Genomic DNA, 14919 nt, shown 5'->3' with positions numbered 1-14919 from the left:
TAGGGCCTGATTCAGAGCCGGACGCTATTTGCGGACGGTCGTTCCAAAAATGGGGCCGGCCATTTAAATTGAGCGCTCGCTCATTGCGGTTTGTTGACGCCTCTATGTCTGAGCAAGCGAACGAAAAATGCGCTCGCTATTTTGTAAAGACACCCCTTTGCCGTTCACATCACACGTCATCTCCGGTATTTATTTGATTAATCGGGTACATCGAAAGGCATCTGAACTGCTCGCAGTGCTTGTGGTAGGTTTTTCCTACTGCAATCACTGCGAGCAGTTCAGGCTAAAAGACAACCAAGTGACGTGGTCGATGACGCTCCTTTACTAATTATGCACTCCCATTAAACGCCCTTTTTACAGTTAGGCACGCCTGCATTCGGATCTCCACTCCCCCGTTTTCAAGCAATTTCCCCTGTTACCAAACACACAAACGGTACATTCTGTCAATCAAATTAGCAGTCCCTCTCTCTTTTGCGAGCGCTCGATTTCCGACCGCAATGACTGGTTTGTGCATGCGCATTACGACCCATACGCATGTGCAGTTGTGCGAACATCGCTCAGAGCGAATGAGCGGCCGCTTAAGAGCAGCTCTGAATCAGGCCCTTAGTCTCTTCCTCAAAGCCCGATCATGTCATACACACAGAGGAATCAGAGCAGGCTTTACTTAATCTTAAGGATAGTCTGACAAAAGCACCTGCTTTGGGAATACCTGATTATGAAAAACCTTTTTATTTGTATTGTACAAAAGCCGATGGTTGTGCTGAAGGTGTCCTCACACAAAAACATGGTGATGCCAGTAGGCCCGTAGCATACTACAGTGCCCAATTGGACAGTGTGGCAAGATCACTCCCCACCTGTTTGAGAAGTGTAGCAGCTACTGCTCTATTGGTGAGTAAAAGTGAGGACGTAGTATTGGGCCATGATATGATTGTCTACACTCCCCATGCTGTATCTGCTCTGCTGAACTCTGCCCAAACCAGACATGTTTCTTCAGCTAGGTTTACCAAATGGGAACTAGCTCTAATTGCACCTGCAAACATCACTGTTAAACGTTGCAGCACGCTGAATCTAGCAACGTATTTACCATATGTACAACATGATGTACAAAGGGTGGAAGGAGACGAGTTGCTGGTGGGAGGTGAGTTCAGCGGACATAATGATGCACATGATTGTATGGAATATCTAAATCAGACCTTTACTGCTAGACCTGACATATGTGACACACCTTTAGAGAATGCAGATGTGACATTTTACACGGATGGGAGTTGTCATAGACAAACAGACACAGGTGAGTTATGTACAGGTTATGCTGTTGTAAATAACATAGACTTCATAGAAGCTAAACCTCTTGGTCCTCCTCACTCAGCCCAGGGGGCACAGTTAGTAGCACTAACTGTGGTGTGTGAACTGGCAGCAGGCAAGTCTGCTAACATTTACACTGACTCTAGGTATGCGTTCGGGGTGGTGCACGATTTCGGGGCTCTATGGCGTCTGAGAAATTTTATGACAGCAGCAGGCACACCAGTTGCACACTCCAGATGCATAAAACAATTATTAAAAGCAATTCAGCTTCCCAAAACAGTGGCAGTAATTAAGTGTAAAGCCCATACATGTGAGGATGATCCGGTGTCACAGGACAACAACAGAGCCGACAAAGCTGCAAAATGGGCAGCAGGGTTAAAATTGTTTTCTCCAACTGAACAAATTATGTCTTTTCAAACAGTTGACATGCTGAAATTAATTGAGATGCAAAATTTGTGTTCAATCCAGGAAAAGTCCATCTGGAAGTCCAAGGGATGTGGGCAAGAGTCCTCCGGGCTCTGGAGGGACGGACAAGGTAAGCCAGTAGCCCCCAAAGCATGTTACCCCAGCCTGGCTGAGGCAGTCCATGGTCTGACTCATCTGGGAAAGCAAGGTATGTGTAAATTGGTGAGGGCATACTGGTGTGCACCAGATTTTTTTTCCCAAGCAGAAAAGAGAGCAATTTCCTGCCTGACCTGCTTGAGGAAGAACATAGGGAAAGCGATCCCTATGGAACCATCCCACATTCCACCGACTGATGGACCTTTCCAGGTAATACAAATTGATTTCATCCAATTACCACCCTGCAGGAATCTTAAGTATGCATTAGTTTGCACTGACGTATTTTCCAACTGGGTTGAGGCCTACTCAGCAGCCACTAATACTGCTGCATTTACTGCCAAGAAAATAGTTCAGGTATTTGTATGCAGGTACGGTATCCCTAAAATCATCGAGAGTGACAGCGGTACTCATTTCACAGGTGATGTTTTTCAAAATATGTGTAAGCTGATGGGTATTAATAGTCGACTTCACACCCCCTACCGACCGCTAGCCAGTGCTAAGGTAGGGATGATGAATTACATTTTAGAATTGCATAAAGGGAAAACATTGGATGGAAAATTCCTCTCATCCAAACCCCTCAATTCCACATAGATAGATCACTTTTGTGTTTAAACATAACCAACCCCAATAAACCCAGGAGTTGGGAAGTGACGGGGAATAATCAGACGATGACCTTCTCACAGAGAGCTGATAATGAGTCCATAAACCATGGTCTGTTACGCTCAATTAAATCTAGTGGGAGACATTTTAGGTACAGGTATACATTGAGTTCCACCAAAGAAACTATTGGTAAGGTACCAGATGGTTATTTTGCTAAAATAATACAACCAGAGACCAGCATGTACCAGATGAAAGACCCTGAGATAGGATTGTTCGCAAGGGAAATGTGTTTAATGATAATGATGCATACTATTCCTTATGTTCTCCCCGATAATGTGTATTTTATATGTGGAAGAAAGGCGTATAAGTGGCTCTCCCCGAGTTCCGAAGGTTTGTGTTACCTGGGAAGAGTAGTCCCAGAAGTTATGACCCTCACACATGTTGAAATGCTTGGTATCCATAAAAATATACCATCACCATATCTTCACATGCAGTATGAACACAGAGGCAAACGAAATATGATACCTGGTGACGTGCATAAAGCCACTCAGTTAATTAGTGAGACAACTGGCTTCCAAGTTTTAGTCGCACTGGATCCCACCAGAATCGCTCGGGGTACATTAAATTTTAGATATATTCAGGAACTCGCTAAATTGATAGATAATATCACCGAGATGTATGATGACACTTTCAGGTATGCAGGGAGAGAATTGCAAGCGTACAAGAAAGAACTGGTACAACACAGACTAGTATTAAATTAGTTAACTGCTTTTACTGGAGGGTATTGCGTAACTTTGGCCACCCAATTTGGAGTGAAGTGTTGCACCTATGTCACCAATGATACCAGCGACCCCAAAGAGGTGATAGACTGGAAGACTGCAGCTAAAATGGGAGTTTCGTAAGAACCATAATGCTTCAGTGGCTGAAGTAGGGGAGAAAATAGAAGGATGGGTCTCATGGTTGAACCCAGTGAAATGGTTCTCAGGCCTAGGGGAATGGGTCCAGGAAGTGATCGCCAGCATAGGCAAATTCTTGATCCTTATACTGATTGTCATCATAATAATTGGCCTATGTGTCCGGTGTGTTCCTATTGTGTTGAAGTGTGGAAAATGTAAAAATAGAGTAAAACGGAAGAATGAAATTATGATGGTGGTCAGTAATGGCAATATGAATACTGAGGTAAATATAGAACTGCACTACAACCCTGAACTAGGAAACACCATCATCTAATGTATTATATTTAGACGTGCATAGAATGTATTATTGAAATGTTACTTTTGAAACACCTCAGAAAATGTAAAGTCTCAATTTCCCTTCAAGACTGCCCTTATAGGATTGATGCATCCCCACATCACCCCCATGATCTTCCAAGATCTGCGGTGTGCGTATAATAGTAGTCTTATGTCCCCAATCAGAGACACATTATTGATGGATTAAGAACCACCTTGTGCCATCCCAAAATAACATTAAATAATATATAAATGTAAGCCTAAATTAATTTTTAAAATCAGATTGTTATAGCATTTTGTTTGCTATCAAAGGGTGGACTGTCGAAGCTGGATAATTGGCTGAGACAAGATCAGCTTAAAATTAGATCGTAATGATGCCATCTTGCGACTGGCCGCAAGGCAACCATCTTGAAAATGAGGTCGCAAGATGCCATTTTGCGAATGGCTGCCCAGCGCCATTTTAGCTAAACTCACACTTAAGTACATATGGCGATGTTACTATTTAGCATCATGCGATTGCATCTTACACCATTTCTCATACACACATAAATACACACAATTGCGCTGTTAACTAGTCGCACATTAGCGAATGTATAAGATCCTGTATGAAAATGCTGTTTATTAGCCTCATGTGCACGCATCTGCCCCAAGTTAACTAGCGTCTTTCTATCAAACCCCACATACTTACACATTACATATTTACATACAAGGTTCCATAAGCTATAAAGTATAAGATTCAAGTTTGTTCATTTATTATAATTGCTGTGAAATAAAGGTTATTTAGTAGCTCAGGTTTAATACATAAGTATGCCGTGCTTGGTATTATACTGATCTGCACCCTCTCCACAGCTTCCCGGTATCGTCGGTGGGAAGATCGCAACATGCACTCGCAACTTATGGGCCGCAGAGACTTCAAGCACCGAAATGTACATTATATGACCAACTGTTAGGATTTGCATGAGGCGGGAAACAGAGGCAACCAGCTGTCGGAGGCTGGACTGTGTTTATTTGAATCAACCTGTTAAATGCTCTGTAATAGATGCATCCCCCTTGGGAACCAATGGCATCAGCAACAAGCCTCTCTATTGTGTTGTCTATTTCTGGGGGGGTATAAATATGTGTGCTCTGACCCTGGGTTTCTAGTCTTCTTGCTGAATGCTGATTGACGGAGGTTTCTTGCTGATGCTGGGATCTGGTCCAGAGCGCATGCGTATGTATAACTGTACTTGGGTCTGTATAATTTCTTTGCGCTAAATTGTACTTAGATCATAGCATGTAACTGACTGTACTTTTACTTGAGTAATACTTTGTGCTTTGGAACCACAGGTTCAAGGTCTGGAGTCTTTATTTACTGTATGACTGCATACGCAAAATAGCGTCATCCTTAGAGGTTTATAGGAAGGATATTAGAAGGTATAGGCAGGAGTGTATAGAGGTTCAAAGTCAGTATCGTTACAATATACGAAGTCTGCACAGAATTCACATATAAATTATAGGATCTTGCTGATTACTTTTCCTTAGTACCACAAATTTGCTCAGAAAGCAAAACAGAGTGGTCAGAAGCAGGAAGCATCTGCTCTATGGAGGCACAGACATTGTACAGTTTACAAATCCTTGAGTAAACTGAGACATTAGCGCAATCGTAGCCAAACTATGGGCTGTGGAAAACTATCATTAATTATTCAGACTAAATTATGTTTAGAAATTGTATAATACTATTCTTCTATGTTTTTAAATATATAAAAGGCTTTATTATGTCTGCATGCCTTATAGAGTCTGTGAATCATTTGCATGCAGGTAGACAATAATGCCAGTGACTCATACCTACAGTATAAGACCAGAGCTGGCCTCATACACAGCATACTCTCTGGCTTAACTAGTATGAGTGATGGATATTCTATTTAGTTATGGCAAAAGGTGTAAGGGTGCAAAGCGTGTAAAACAAGGTGTTTGATATTATGGCCACTGGAGTCACAAGGAGGATGTGGGGGGGGCGGGGAGGACCTGGGTGTCACCCGCCGCTGGGGTGACACCAAAGTGCCGACTCATCTTCAGTGACAGGAGCCGGGTGCTGCAATGTACCATTATATGCAGCACTCAGCTCCTGACACAGTGAGGGAGCCAGCACTGCACATAAAACATAGAAACATAGAATTTGACGGCAGATAAGAACCACTTGGTCCATCTACTCTTCCCCAGTTTTAAACATATTGTTACCAAAACCCTTATTGATCCTTACTTCTTCTGAAGGATATCCTTACGTCTATCCCATGCTTGTTTATATTGCTCTACTGTCTTAGCCTCTACCACTTCTGATGGGAGGCTATTCCACTTGCCCACTACCCTTTCTGTGAAGTACTTTTTCCTCAAATTTCCCCTGAACCTACCACCCTCCAGTTTTAGAACATGTCCTCTTGTTCTAATACTCCTCTTTCTTTGAAGAATGTCTCCTTCCTTTACCTTGTTAAAACCCTTCATATATTTTATTACATAAACTGGTACCCGGGGACAGTCAGCACCTCCGGCACCCCCAGAATTACTAAAACAGGGGTTTGGTCCGCAAGGCCATGCCCCTTTCCACAAGGCCACACCCCTTTTACCGGCACGCAGCTTAGCCCCGCAGACTACTATGCTATCAGGTCTCATTTTGCACCGGGTGTCACAAAGGTGAGTGTCACTACTGATTATGGCCCATTAATACGTTTATTACCAACCTGCACTTGCTTTACTGCAGCACTTCCAGGATTATGCAAGTCAGTGATCATTTCCTCCTTCTGTCTCTTTAGAAGTCTGACTGTATCTCTTTTTTTAATAAGCTCAATCATAAATGGTAATTTATTTTCTGCAGCTGAAAAACCATGGCTATTATCTGCAATCTTCTTTCTGTATTCATTATTTCTTGAAACAATAGATTCAAAATCTTCTTTCTGCATTTCCAAGTCTAGTTTATGCCTGATGTTCTCTGCATGGATTGAGTAGTTTTGGTTCTCCAGGATTCCACATTGATGTGTCATATTTTCTATTGCACCTTCGTCTTGGCAAATCTTTTTATCAACTTCTTTTGCTTCCAATAGAACAGACTTCAGTTTTGTTTCAAGCTCAGAAAGTTCTGTCTAAAGAGAAGAAAATTCCTAAGATCTTTAAATATTATTTGTAAACAAATCTGAGATGGGATCACTTCTAATTCTTCATTGGAGCATCCACATTACAATTAGTTGGCTCTTATGTTGAATAGTTATACTGTAGATAAAGTCACTCTTAGAACCAGTAAACTAAAATTGTGCGCCCGTATACATGTAATTAGGAACAAGCTAAATTTTCAAATTCTTCAACAAAATATTTGACTCATTTGACATTTACACGCAATATTCTGGATGGTTCACCAATGCAATTTAGCTTTAAATGCCCCCACTCCTATCCCAGCCATACCACACAGCAGGATGAAATTACTATCATCGTTCCAGCTATATTCAAAGAGAAAATTTTGGTATAGTCAAGTTTATAAACATAGATATGTCTGACATCCAGCAGAAGGGCAAAGTATAAGCGGATCTCAAGGACTGAATCACCCACCGACACTTAGCATCTCAGCAAAATAGCCAGTTCTGCTGCAAAATGTATTTGAGATTAATTTTGTTTATCTCAACGTACACATTTTTTTTTACAATTAATATCAGAAATACAAATACCAACTATTATCCAAAAATTAAACATACTACTGTATGTAATAAATAAATAAATAAATAGTCATGTGTACATAGTCAGCTGGGGAAAAGGCATAAATTAGTCACAATTGTCAAACTGGTAAATATTTAGATCATGCAGAATTGTCTAAGATTACTATTACTCTTCTAATTTTAAATGAGGAGACATTCTGCATTATATTTTCACATACTGCACAGGACACATAGCATTTCTGACTGCCACAAAGTACTCATAGAAGAAGAAAAGTTTAACAGAAAATATATACTGATGTGCCCAGCTATAATGTGGCATCACAGCGTTATCTCTCACGCATTTTTCAGGACACTAGGACAGAGCTGACTGCTTACAGTAAATAGATTAACAAAGCTTCCTTTATTATGGTAAGGAGAGGCTCTTGCTTGCTTTGGGGGAAGGGACCTGATGCGCACTGTGTATGGCTCTCGGCCCCACTGGGCATGCGCCAGAAATCCCATCGCAACCCTCCTACTGGGCATGCGCCCGCCAGAGATGGAAATTCAACAGCATACAGTACTGTACCGACTGCAGTAATACAACCAACTGCGCATGCTCAGTGATGGCATAGCGCTACATGGCGTATGGCTTGGCGCCACAGATCCCATTGTACCCCCCTCCATTTCTAATCCATCGCAGATGGCTGACAGCCACCATAGCGCCAACTGTGTAATACAGAGAGCTCTCTCTCATGCAGATCCCACTACTACCGTACTTAGTGTGCAAGGTTGGAGCAGCATCACCATTGTCATAAGTTTGCGATGCAACGCTATTTTGCACTTCAAACGCACAGTCAGCTTTGAACACAGAGCGCTCTCTCACAGTCGGAAACCACTCTCAGACACAGTCCAAGGGACGTAGCCATAGTGCGTAAGGCTGAGACCGCATCTACGTTGTCGCATGTTTGCGTTTTGCGTTTTGGGCGCACAGTTTGTGATACAAAACTGTCTCTCATTCTAGACAGTAGATTCACTAGCAGTTTCTGCAGTTATGAAATCACTATTCTGTGGTGCTAAATTCAACGGCACTGTCAGTTTTTAATATTCAGTACAGGCACATTCATTGAAATACAGAGCCCTCTCTTGGCACTACAGATCCCATTGTAAACCCTCCACTGGGCATGCGCATGAAATCCCATTGCAACCCCTCGAAGCAGACAGCCACCACAGTGCAGACATTGATGAAAGTTTTGCACTATTTAAACACACAGTTTGTAATATCTTACTTTTAAGCAGCCTTTTAAACAACAACACTACAGTATTACAGTACAGTACAACACTACTAAAGTAGTTTCACTATAGTGTCCAGAGCAGACAGTGACAATCAAAAAAAATATACGGTACGGTATATTCTTTTCCAGGGATCGAACCCGGGACCATAATTCTACCAAAGTGATCACCTAACCACTAGCCCACACGACAGCTACAGAGAACCGCACAGAGCGGCCTCATCCTTGTGCACTCCTCCCGCTGCTGTTTTTAATAAAAAAAATAAAAAATTGTCATACTGTAATTCATCCCATCTCAGTGAAAGCTGTGCGTGCATCTCATTAATCTACAGTATCGGTTATACCGTGACAACAACTCGGGCAACTTCTCTACTATTCAGTTACTGCACCGTACCGTATGTACAATACAGTATGTGCAGTGATTTGCATCCTGTTATAAGATCTTACTGTACGGTACAGTATTATATACAGTATATGTATATTATGTGACATTAAAAATACAGTATGGGTTGTGCATACATGCAAATGCTGTGATTGTGATATCCATCCAATTTACTGTAAGTTTAACAGTATGGCATTCAGTACAAGGCATTCAGTACAAATTACAACAGTGGAGCACTCACCACCCAGCGGTTAAGCACTGTATTACATGCAATTACAAAAGTGCAGCACTCGCCACCCAGCGGTTAAGCACTGTATTACATGCCGTAGCATATCCTTCGTTGAAGAATACCACGGTATGCCACAAGTCCATGGCGCGTCTCAGAGGCCTGCGCGCCATGCCACAAGTCCATGGCACGACTCACGCCATGCCATGAGCAACAAAATAGCTGGGCAGATCTGTAGATATTTAAAGACCGCCTCTGTATCAAATCACCAACCAATCAGCTTCTAAATTACATTTTATAGGCTGTGTTTGAAAAATGACAGTTAGGAGCTGATTGGTTAATACTTTCTCTCTCACAATTTTAGATCATGTAAATTGAGAGATCACAAATCACTTCTCAAGTACTCTCTGGTGATGCATGAATAACAATAATTAAAATGTAAGCAGCACAGATTGTGGCTTCAACTTCTCCATCTGGATTTTTCCTTCTCCAATAGACAGCTTAATCTTCATAGAAAGAAAGACTTTCACCATATGTTTTATGGAATTAACATTTCAACCAAGCTTATTGCATGGTTTAAATGCAACATTGTACAGATTGTACTGACAAACTTCAGACCTGCTTACATATTAAGATGTACAAGAGTGAATAGTAGAAATATGCAAAGTCAAACCACATTTCCCAGAAAGGTAATTACAGAATGGCAGTTGCTGAAATCAATGTATTGGTCCATCACAGGTGCATGTAAGGAATGGACTAATCTAGCCAAGAAAAAACACAGAATTCCCCAGCACACTGCAAAGTACCAGCAAATGAGAGTCTCATCCTACATTATAATAGCAATGCAGAGATCTCAGTTACATATATTTGCAAACATATGGTAAGCCACCAAGCCACTTCAAGGCATCTCTGTTTTTTGGTGGTCCTAATGCTACATGATAATAGCACTCAGGGCCGGACTGGCCATCGGGCACTTCTGGCTGGCTTGGCTCGAGGAGGGCGGAAGTGCCACACCCTCTGGCTCCGGATTCACTATTTGAGCTCATGGAGACGGAAGGGGTGGAGGCAGTGATGGGCCGGTGCACTGTGCTCGGCTGGGAAGAGACAGGGGCATGCCGCGAGGACAGGAGCAGTGACTCGTGGCACACCTCCTTGAAACAACCATGCCCCCTTTGCAAGCAAGAGCACAGGGCGGACTTCCAGGGCTGATCTACAGCCCTAGTACGTCCATGATAATACCCACATTTCTCAGATAGTTGTGTATCTGCACTATTATAATGCATTGATGTACCCTTTCTTCTTTAGTTTCTTTCTGATTACCCTCTATATAGCCAGCGACATCTTATGCAATGAGACAGAAAATACACTTTCACTGGTCAGGATACAAGTTAACATTTATTTAAAAATTAACTTTAAAACACCCTCCACTCCATTCTACACCTGTGTAAAGAGACTCCTCTCCTCTGCTAGTAGAAATCTGCACAGAAGAGCTGTATATTGGATTCATATCCAATACATCATTTTGGCACTGTAATCAGATTTAAATGTCCTAGCTCAGGGACAGGGAACCTCAGGCCAGGGGGCCGTATAAGGCCCACGGAATCATTTGGTCTGGCCCTCTGAGATTTTTTTTGCTAGCATCATCTGGCTAGCAGGGTATCTAGAATGGCACCTTGCAGCCAGAATCTATGCAGCAGTGCCGCCTGGAGCCTCCTTAGGACGCTTCAGACGGTCACACCGCTGCCCTTACAGCTCCCCGGAGCATCTTCAGGATGCTCCAGGCATTGCTGTAATCAACGGCGATTGTGGCCCGACCCCAGTGTGACATCACACAGAGGGGCGTGGCCTGCACCGGGCCCACAAATAATGTTATATATCAAAATGGCCCTCGGAAGAAAAAACATTCCCATCCTTGTCCTAGCTCTATTAGTAACAGTGCTGGAGCATTGTCGTCACACAATCAATCAGCAGCATGGAGTGGGGGGCTGACAAAGCACTCTGCTTCTCATAGCTTTGACCATTGTGACTTCCTTCGTGGGGGAACAATCAACTATAAAAGGGGGTGAAAAAGGACCATAATTATACTTGGTCAGGTTGGGTATTTTTCCAAAGAGCATTTTCTAAGGTGTAAATAGCAGTAAAAACACAAATTGCCTCTGCCCTTGTGGAATTGTGTTGATGAAAGAAAAGCTAATTACAAAATCTCCTCAAACTGTGGGCCTGATTCTGAGCCGCTCGTAAGCGGCCGCTCGTTCGCTCCGAGCGATGTTCGCACATCTGCGCATGCGTATGGGTCGTAATGCGCATGCGCCAACCAGTCAGTGCGTTCGGAAATCGAGCGCTCACAAAATAGCGAGTGCCTGCTAGTTTGAGTGACAGGATGAGGCGTTTGTGGGTGGTAACAGGGGAAGGTGCTTGCAAACGGGGAGTGGAGATCTGAATGCAGGCGTGCCAAACGGTCAAAACGGGCGTTTTAAGGGTGTGCATAATTAACAAAGCAGCGTCATCGACCACGTCACTTGGTTGTCTCTTAGCCTGAACTGTTCGCATGATTGTGGTAGGAAAACCCAACCACAAGCACTGCGAGCAGTTCAGACGCCTTTTGATGTACTCGATTAATCTAATAAATACCGGAGATGACGTAGGATGCGAGCGGCCAGGGGGCGTCTTTACAAAATAGCGAGCGCATGTTTCATTCGCTCGCTCAGACATAGAGGCGTCAACAGACCGCAAAGAGCGAGCGCTCAATTTAAATAGCCGGCCCCTTTTTCTGAACGAGCGAGCGCAAATAGCGTCCGGCTCTGAATCAGGCCCTGAGTTCCAGACACATTTCTATGACATGTTTTACTTGCTATATTAGTTTGGAGTTTACTAAGAGTGAGGCATATTCATTTATCAGTTTCGAACTCTAATTCCACATCCTCTATTACTAAGATGAACCTTGTCAGCTTTCCACAAAGAACAAAGACATAGGGCTTCATTCAGAGGCGGCCGTACGGTCTACGACCGCACGGCCGCCTCGATGTTTGTCCAGTGCGCATGCGCACGAGGGAGCCGGCTCCTTCTTGCGCATGCGTGAGACCCGCTACAACCGACAGCGCCGGTCGTAGCGGGTCTCTTTCCAAAGGGGGCGAGCTGTCGATGTTGATTGACAGCTCGCCCCATTTGGAAGGCGGGCCGGGGGGAGTGGCAGCCCAAACGGAGGCGTTCCCATGGGAACGCCTGCCGTTTGGGGGAGGCCCCACTGACATCACTAGTGATGTCAGTGGAGAGCTTCCGGCTCTGACAGAGCCAGAAGCTCTCTGGGGCTTACGACAAGTGAGACCCTACCCTAGGGTCTCGTCGTAAGCCCCGATGGTCGCGATGGTCTATGACCATCGCGACCATCACCATAGCGGTCGTTAGAGCTGTGGGTGTAAACCCACAGCCTAACGACCGAAACAGAGGTGGCTGGTCAGGATGCAAGCGGCCGCCCAGTTTCTGAGCGATCGCTTGCATCCTCCGACCGCCCCTGAATGAGGGCCACTACATAGATACCAGCAGAACATCTTCATTATGAGGAGCCTTTACTGCAGAATTTGGCTCACATTGTTCACCATGGCTCAATATCATGTCAATCTTTTCCATTAGTAACATAATGGTTCAAGCGTGTGACAGGCTGTGAATGTTTGAGAAATGCCTGGAATGTGCAATATAGCCTATCATCCAGCATTACATAACAAAAATGTGAGTAAACATTTCCACACCTCCAACTCGCACAGACAAATACTGTGCTTAGCCACAACTCACACTTGCTGTAGCTATTCCCTCAAACTGACCACGGCAGATAATTGGGTCGTTGGTAGTTGTAGTTTGTAGTTTCTATCTGTAAGTGTAGTTTGACGCTATACACAGGTAGTGACAGTGGTATAAATTCAAGTTCATCCCAGGCGCCCAGAGGCAAGTTATCATTTAGTGCCCCCCTCCCCCGAATAACTATGTTTCTATTAGGCCTATTTACTAAAGTAAATTTGCAGGATATCCCCCAAATACACCCTTTTTCAGGAGATATCTGCAGATTTATAAAATCCCATGAATGTATCTGCATTCTGGACACTGTCCCCGGTTTGCATTAGGGTTGTGAAGATACCTGATTTTAATAACAAATTCAAAAATTTAATGCATTAATGAAACAGGAATAAAATAGATAAATGTCTGCAGAGAACCACTGCAATACACCAACTTAAGAACACTGAAATATGTTCAACAAAACCTTCACATTGTATTTACACACAACACTTAACTATCAATAGCCTGTTCCACTATGGCATCGAACAATATGCTCGGTACATGATGTGGTAACTTACTTGAAACTGGCTGAGGACTTTTCTGTTTCTCTGTATTTCAGAAGCTTGGGTTTGTTGTTGCTGCATCACTTGTTCTACCACCTCACTTAGAGAAGGTGTGCTGTCCATTTCTTGATACAGACCCAAAAGAGAATAGAAATTTATTATGATTTTAGAAGTGCTCATTGTATAGGCTTGAGGCATTCTACAAACTGTACTAGATTATGTACTCATAAGGTGCCCATACACTAGAAAAGATCAAAACGACTGCACGATTACGACATTGTAAGTCATTTGTCAGTCTGTGATGTGCCTACACTGAAGGAAAACAGTGTAGGCACATCAGTCATCTGCAAACATGCTGAACCTGACGTTATCATCAGGTTGTCCAGCATGTTTGGCCGATGATAAATGTCTAAACGACCAGCTTCAGTGTGCATTGCTGGTCATTTTAGACATTTTTGCAAACGATTTGCAAACGATTTCTAAACGATTGAACAATAACAATATCATTATCGTTCAATCGCTCAATTTAATCGTCTAGTGAATGGGCACCTTTAAAGTGGAAATTGGCTTGTCCCAGCTTTGCAAGCAACTTACTGCACAGTAATAGAATACTTTGAAGCCAAACTATGGAGTCAGACTTTGCCCTGAAACTATAAATATATCATCAATACTGTATCTAATGCATATTGTAAGCTCCCACAGGAGCAGAGCCCTCCCTAAACTAGGTTTTCACAGCTACATTTAATTTGTCTACCTTATACAGTACTTGTATATCCTTGTGTTATACTTGTCCTCTTTTAGCTACTGGCTGCCAATGTGGAGCACTGAGGTGCTTTACAAATACATAGTACTAATAATAATAATAATAATAATAATAATAGTAATAGTAATAAGCATTTGTGTCACAAAGTAAAATTTTTACCACCCAGGCCTATTAAATACTTGCCAGACACTAACCCCAGTTATAACTCAAATCCATCAAATATATACAGTATGAAGGAGATGTAGTTGACATGCTGGTGGTCAGGATGACGGCACTCAGAATACAGGTGCCGGAATCCCAACAGCAGTCAGAACCCCCGATGCCAGCATCCCAACGGTAAGTATTAGGGTTAGGGGGAGGGTTAGGGTTAGGGGTTATGGTTAGGGACTAGAGGTATTAGGCTGCCGGGGGAGCGGATTAGGTTTAGGCTGCGGGAGGAGGTTAGGGTTTGGTTGCAGGGGGTAGAGTTAGGGTTAGGCTATGGGAAAGGTGGGTTAGGGGGAGGGTTAGGGGTTAGTGTTAGGCTACTTACCTTTTGGCATCGGGATTCTGACTGTCAGGATGCCGCTGTCAGTGTTCT

General features: G+C 43.2%; 1 protein-coding gene across 1 annotated transcript in view; it reads right to left on the bottom strand.

Moving 5' to 3' along the window:
- The window catches only part of CCDC122 (coiled-coil domain containing 122), a 51183-nt gene extending 37484 nt beyond the window's left edge, over positions 1-13699 (bottom strand). The window contains exons 1-2 of the mRNA XM_088476899.1: positions 13592-13699; positions 6407-6805 (exon numbers count right to left, since the gene is read on the bottom strand). Of these exons, the coding sequence (XP_088333025.1) occupies positions 6407-6805; positions 13592-13699 (507 nt within the window). The remainder of the gene's footprint in view (positions 1-6406; positions 6806-13591) is intronic.
- Positions 13700-14919: the final 1220 nt, after the last annotated feature.

The sequence above is a fragment of the Taudactylus pleione genome, unplaced genomic scaffold (assembly GCF_031769625.1).
Source record: "Taudactylus pleione unplaced genomic scaffold, aTauple2 ptg000005l, whole genome shotgun sequence".
Lineage (NCBI taxonomy): Eukaryota > Metazoa > Chordata > Amphibia > Anura > Myobatrachidae > Taudactylus > Taudactylus pleione.
The sequence above is the reverse complement of the archived record's forward strand: the minus strand, read 5'-3'. Positions and strand labels throughout refer to the sequence as shown.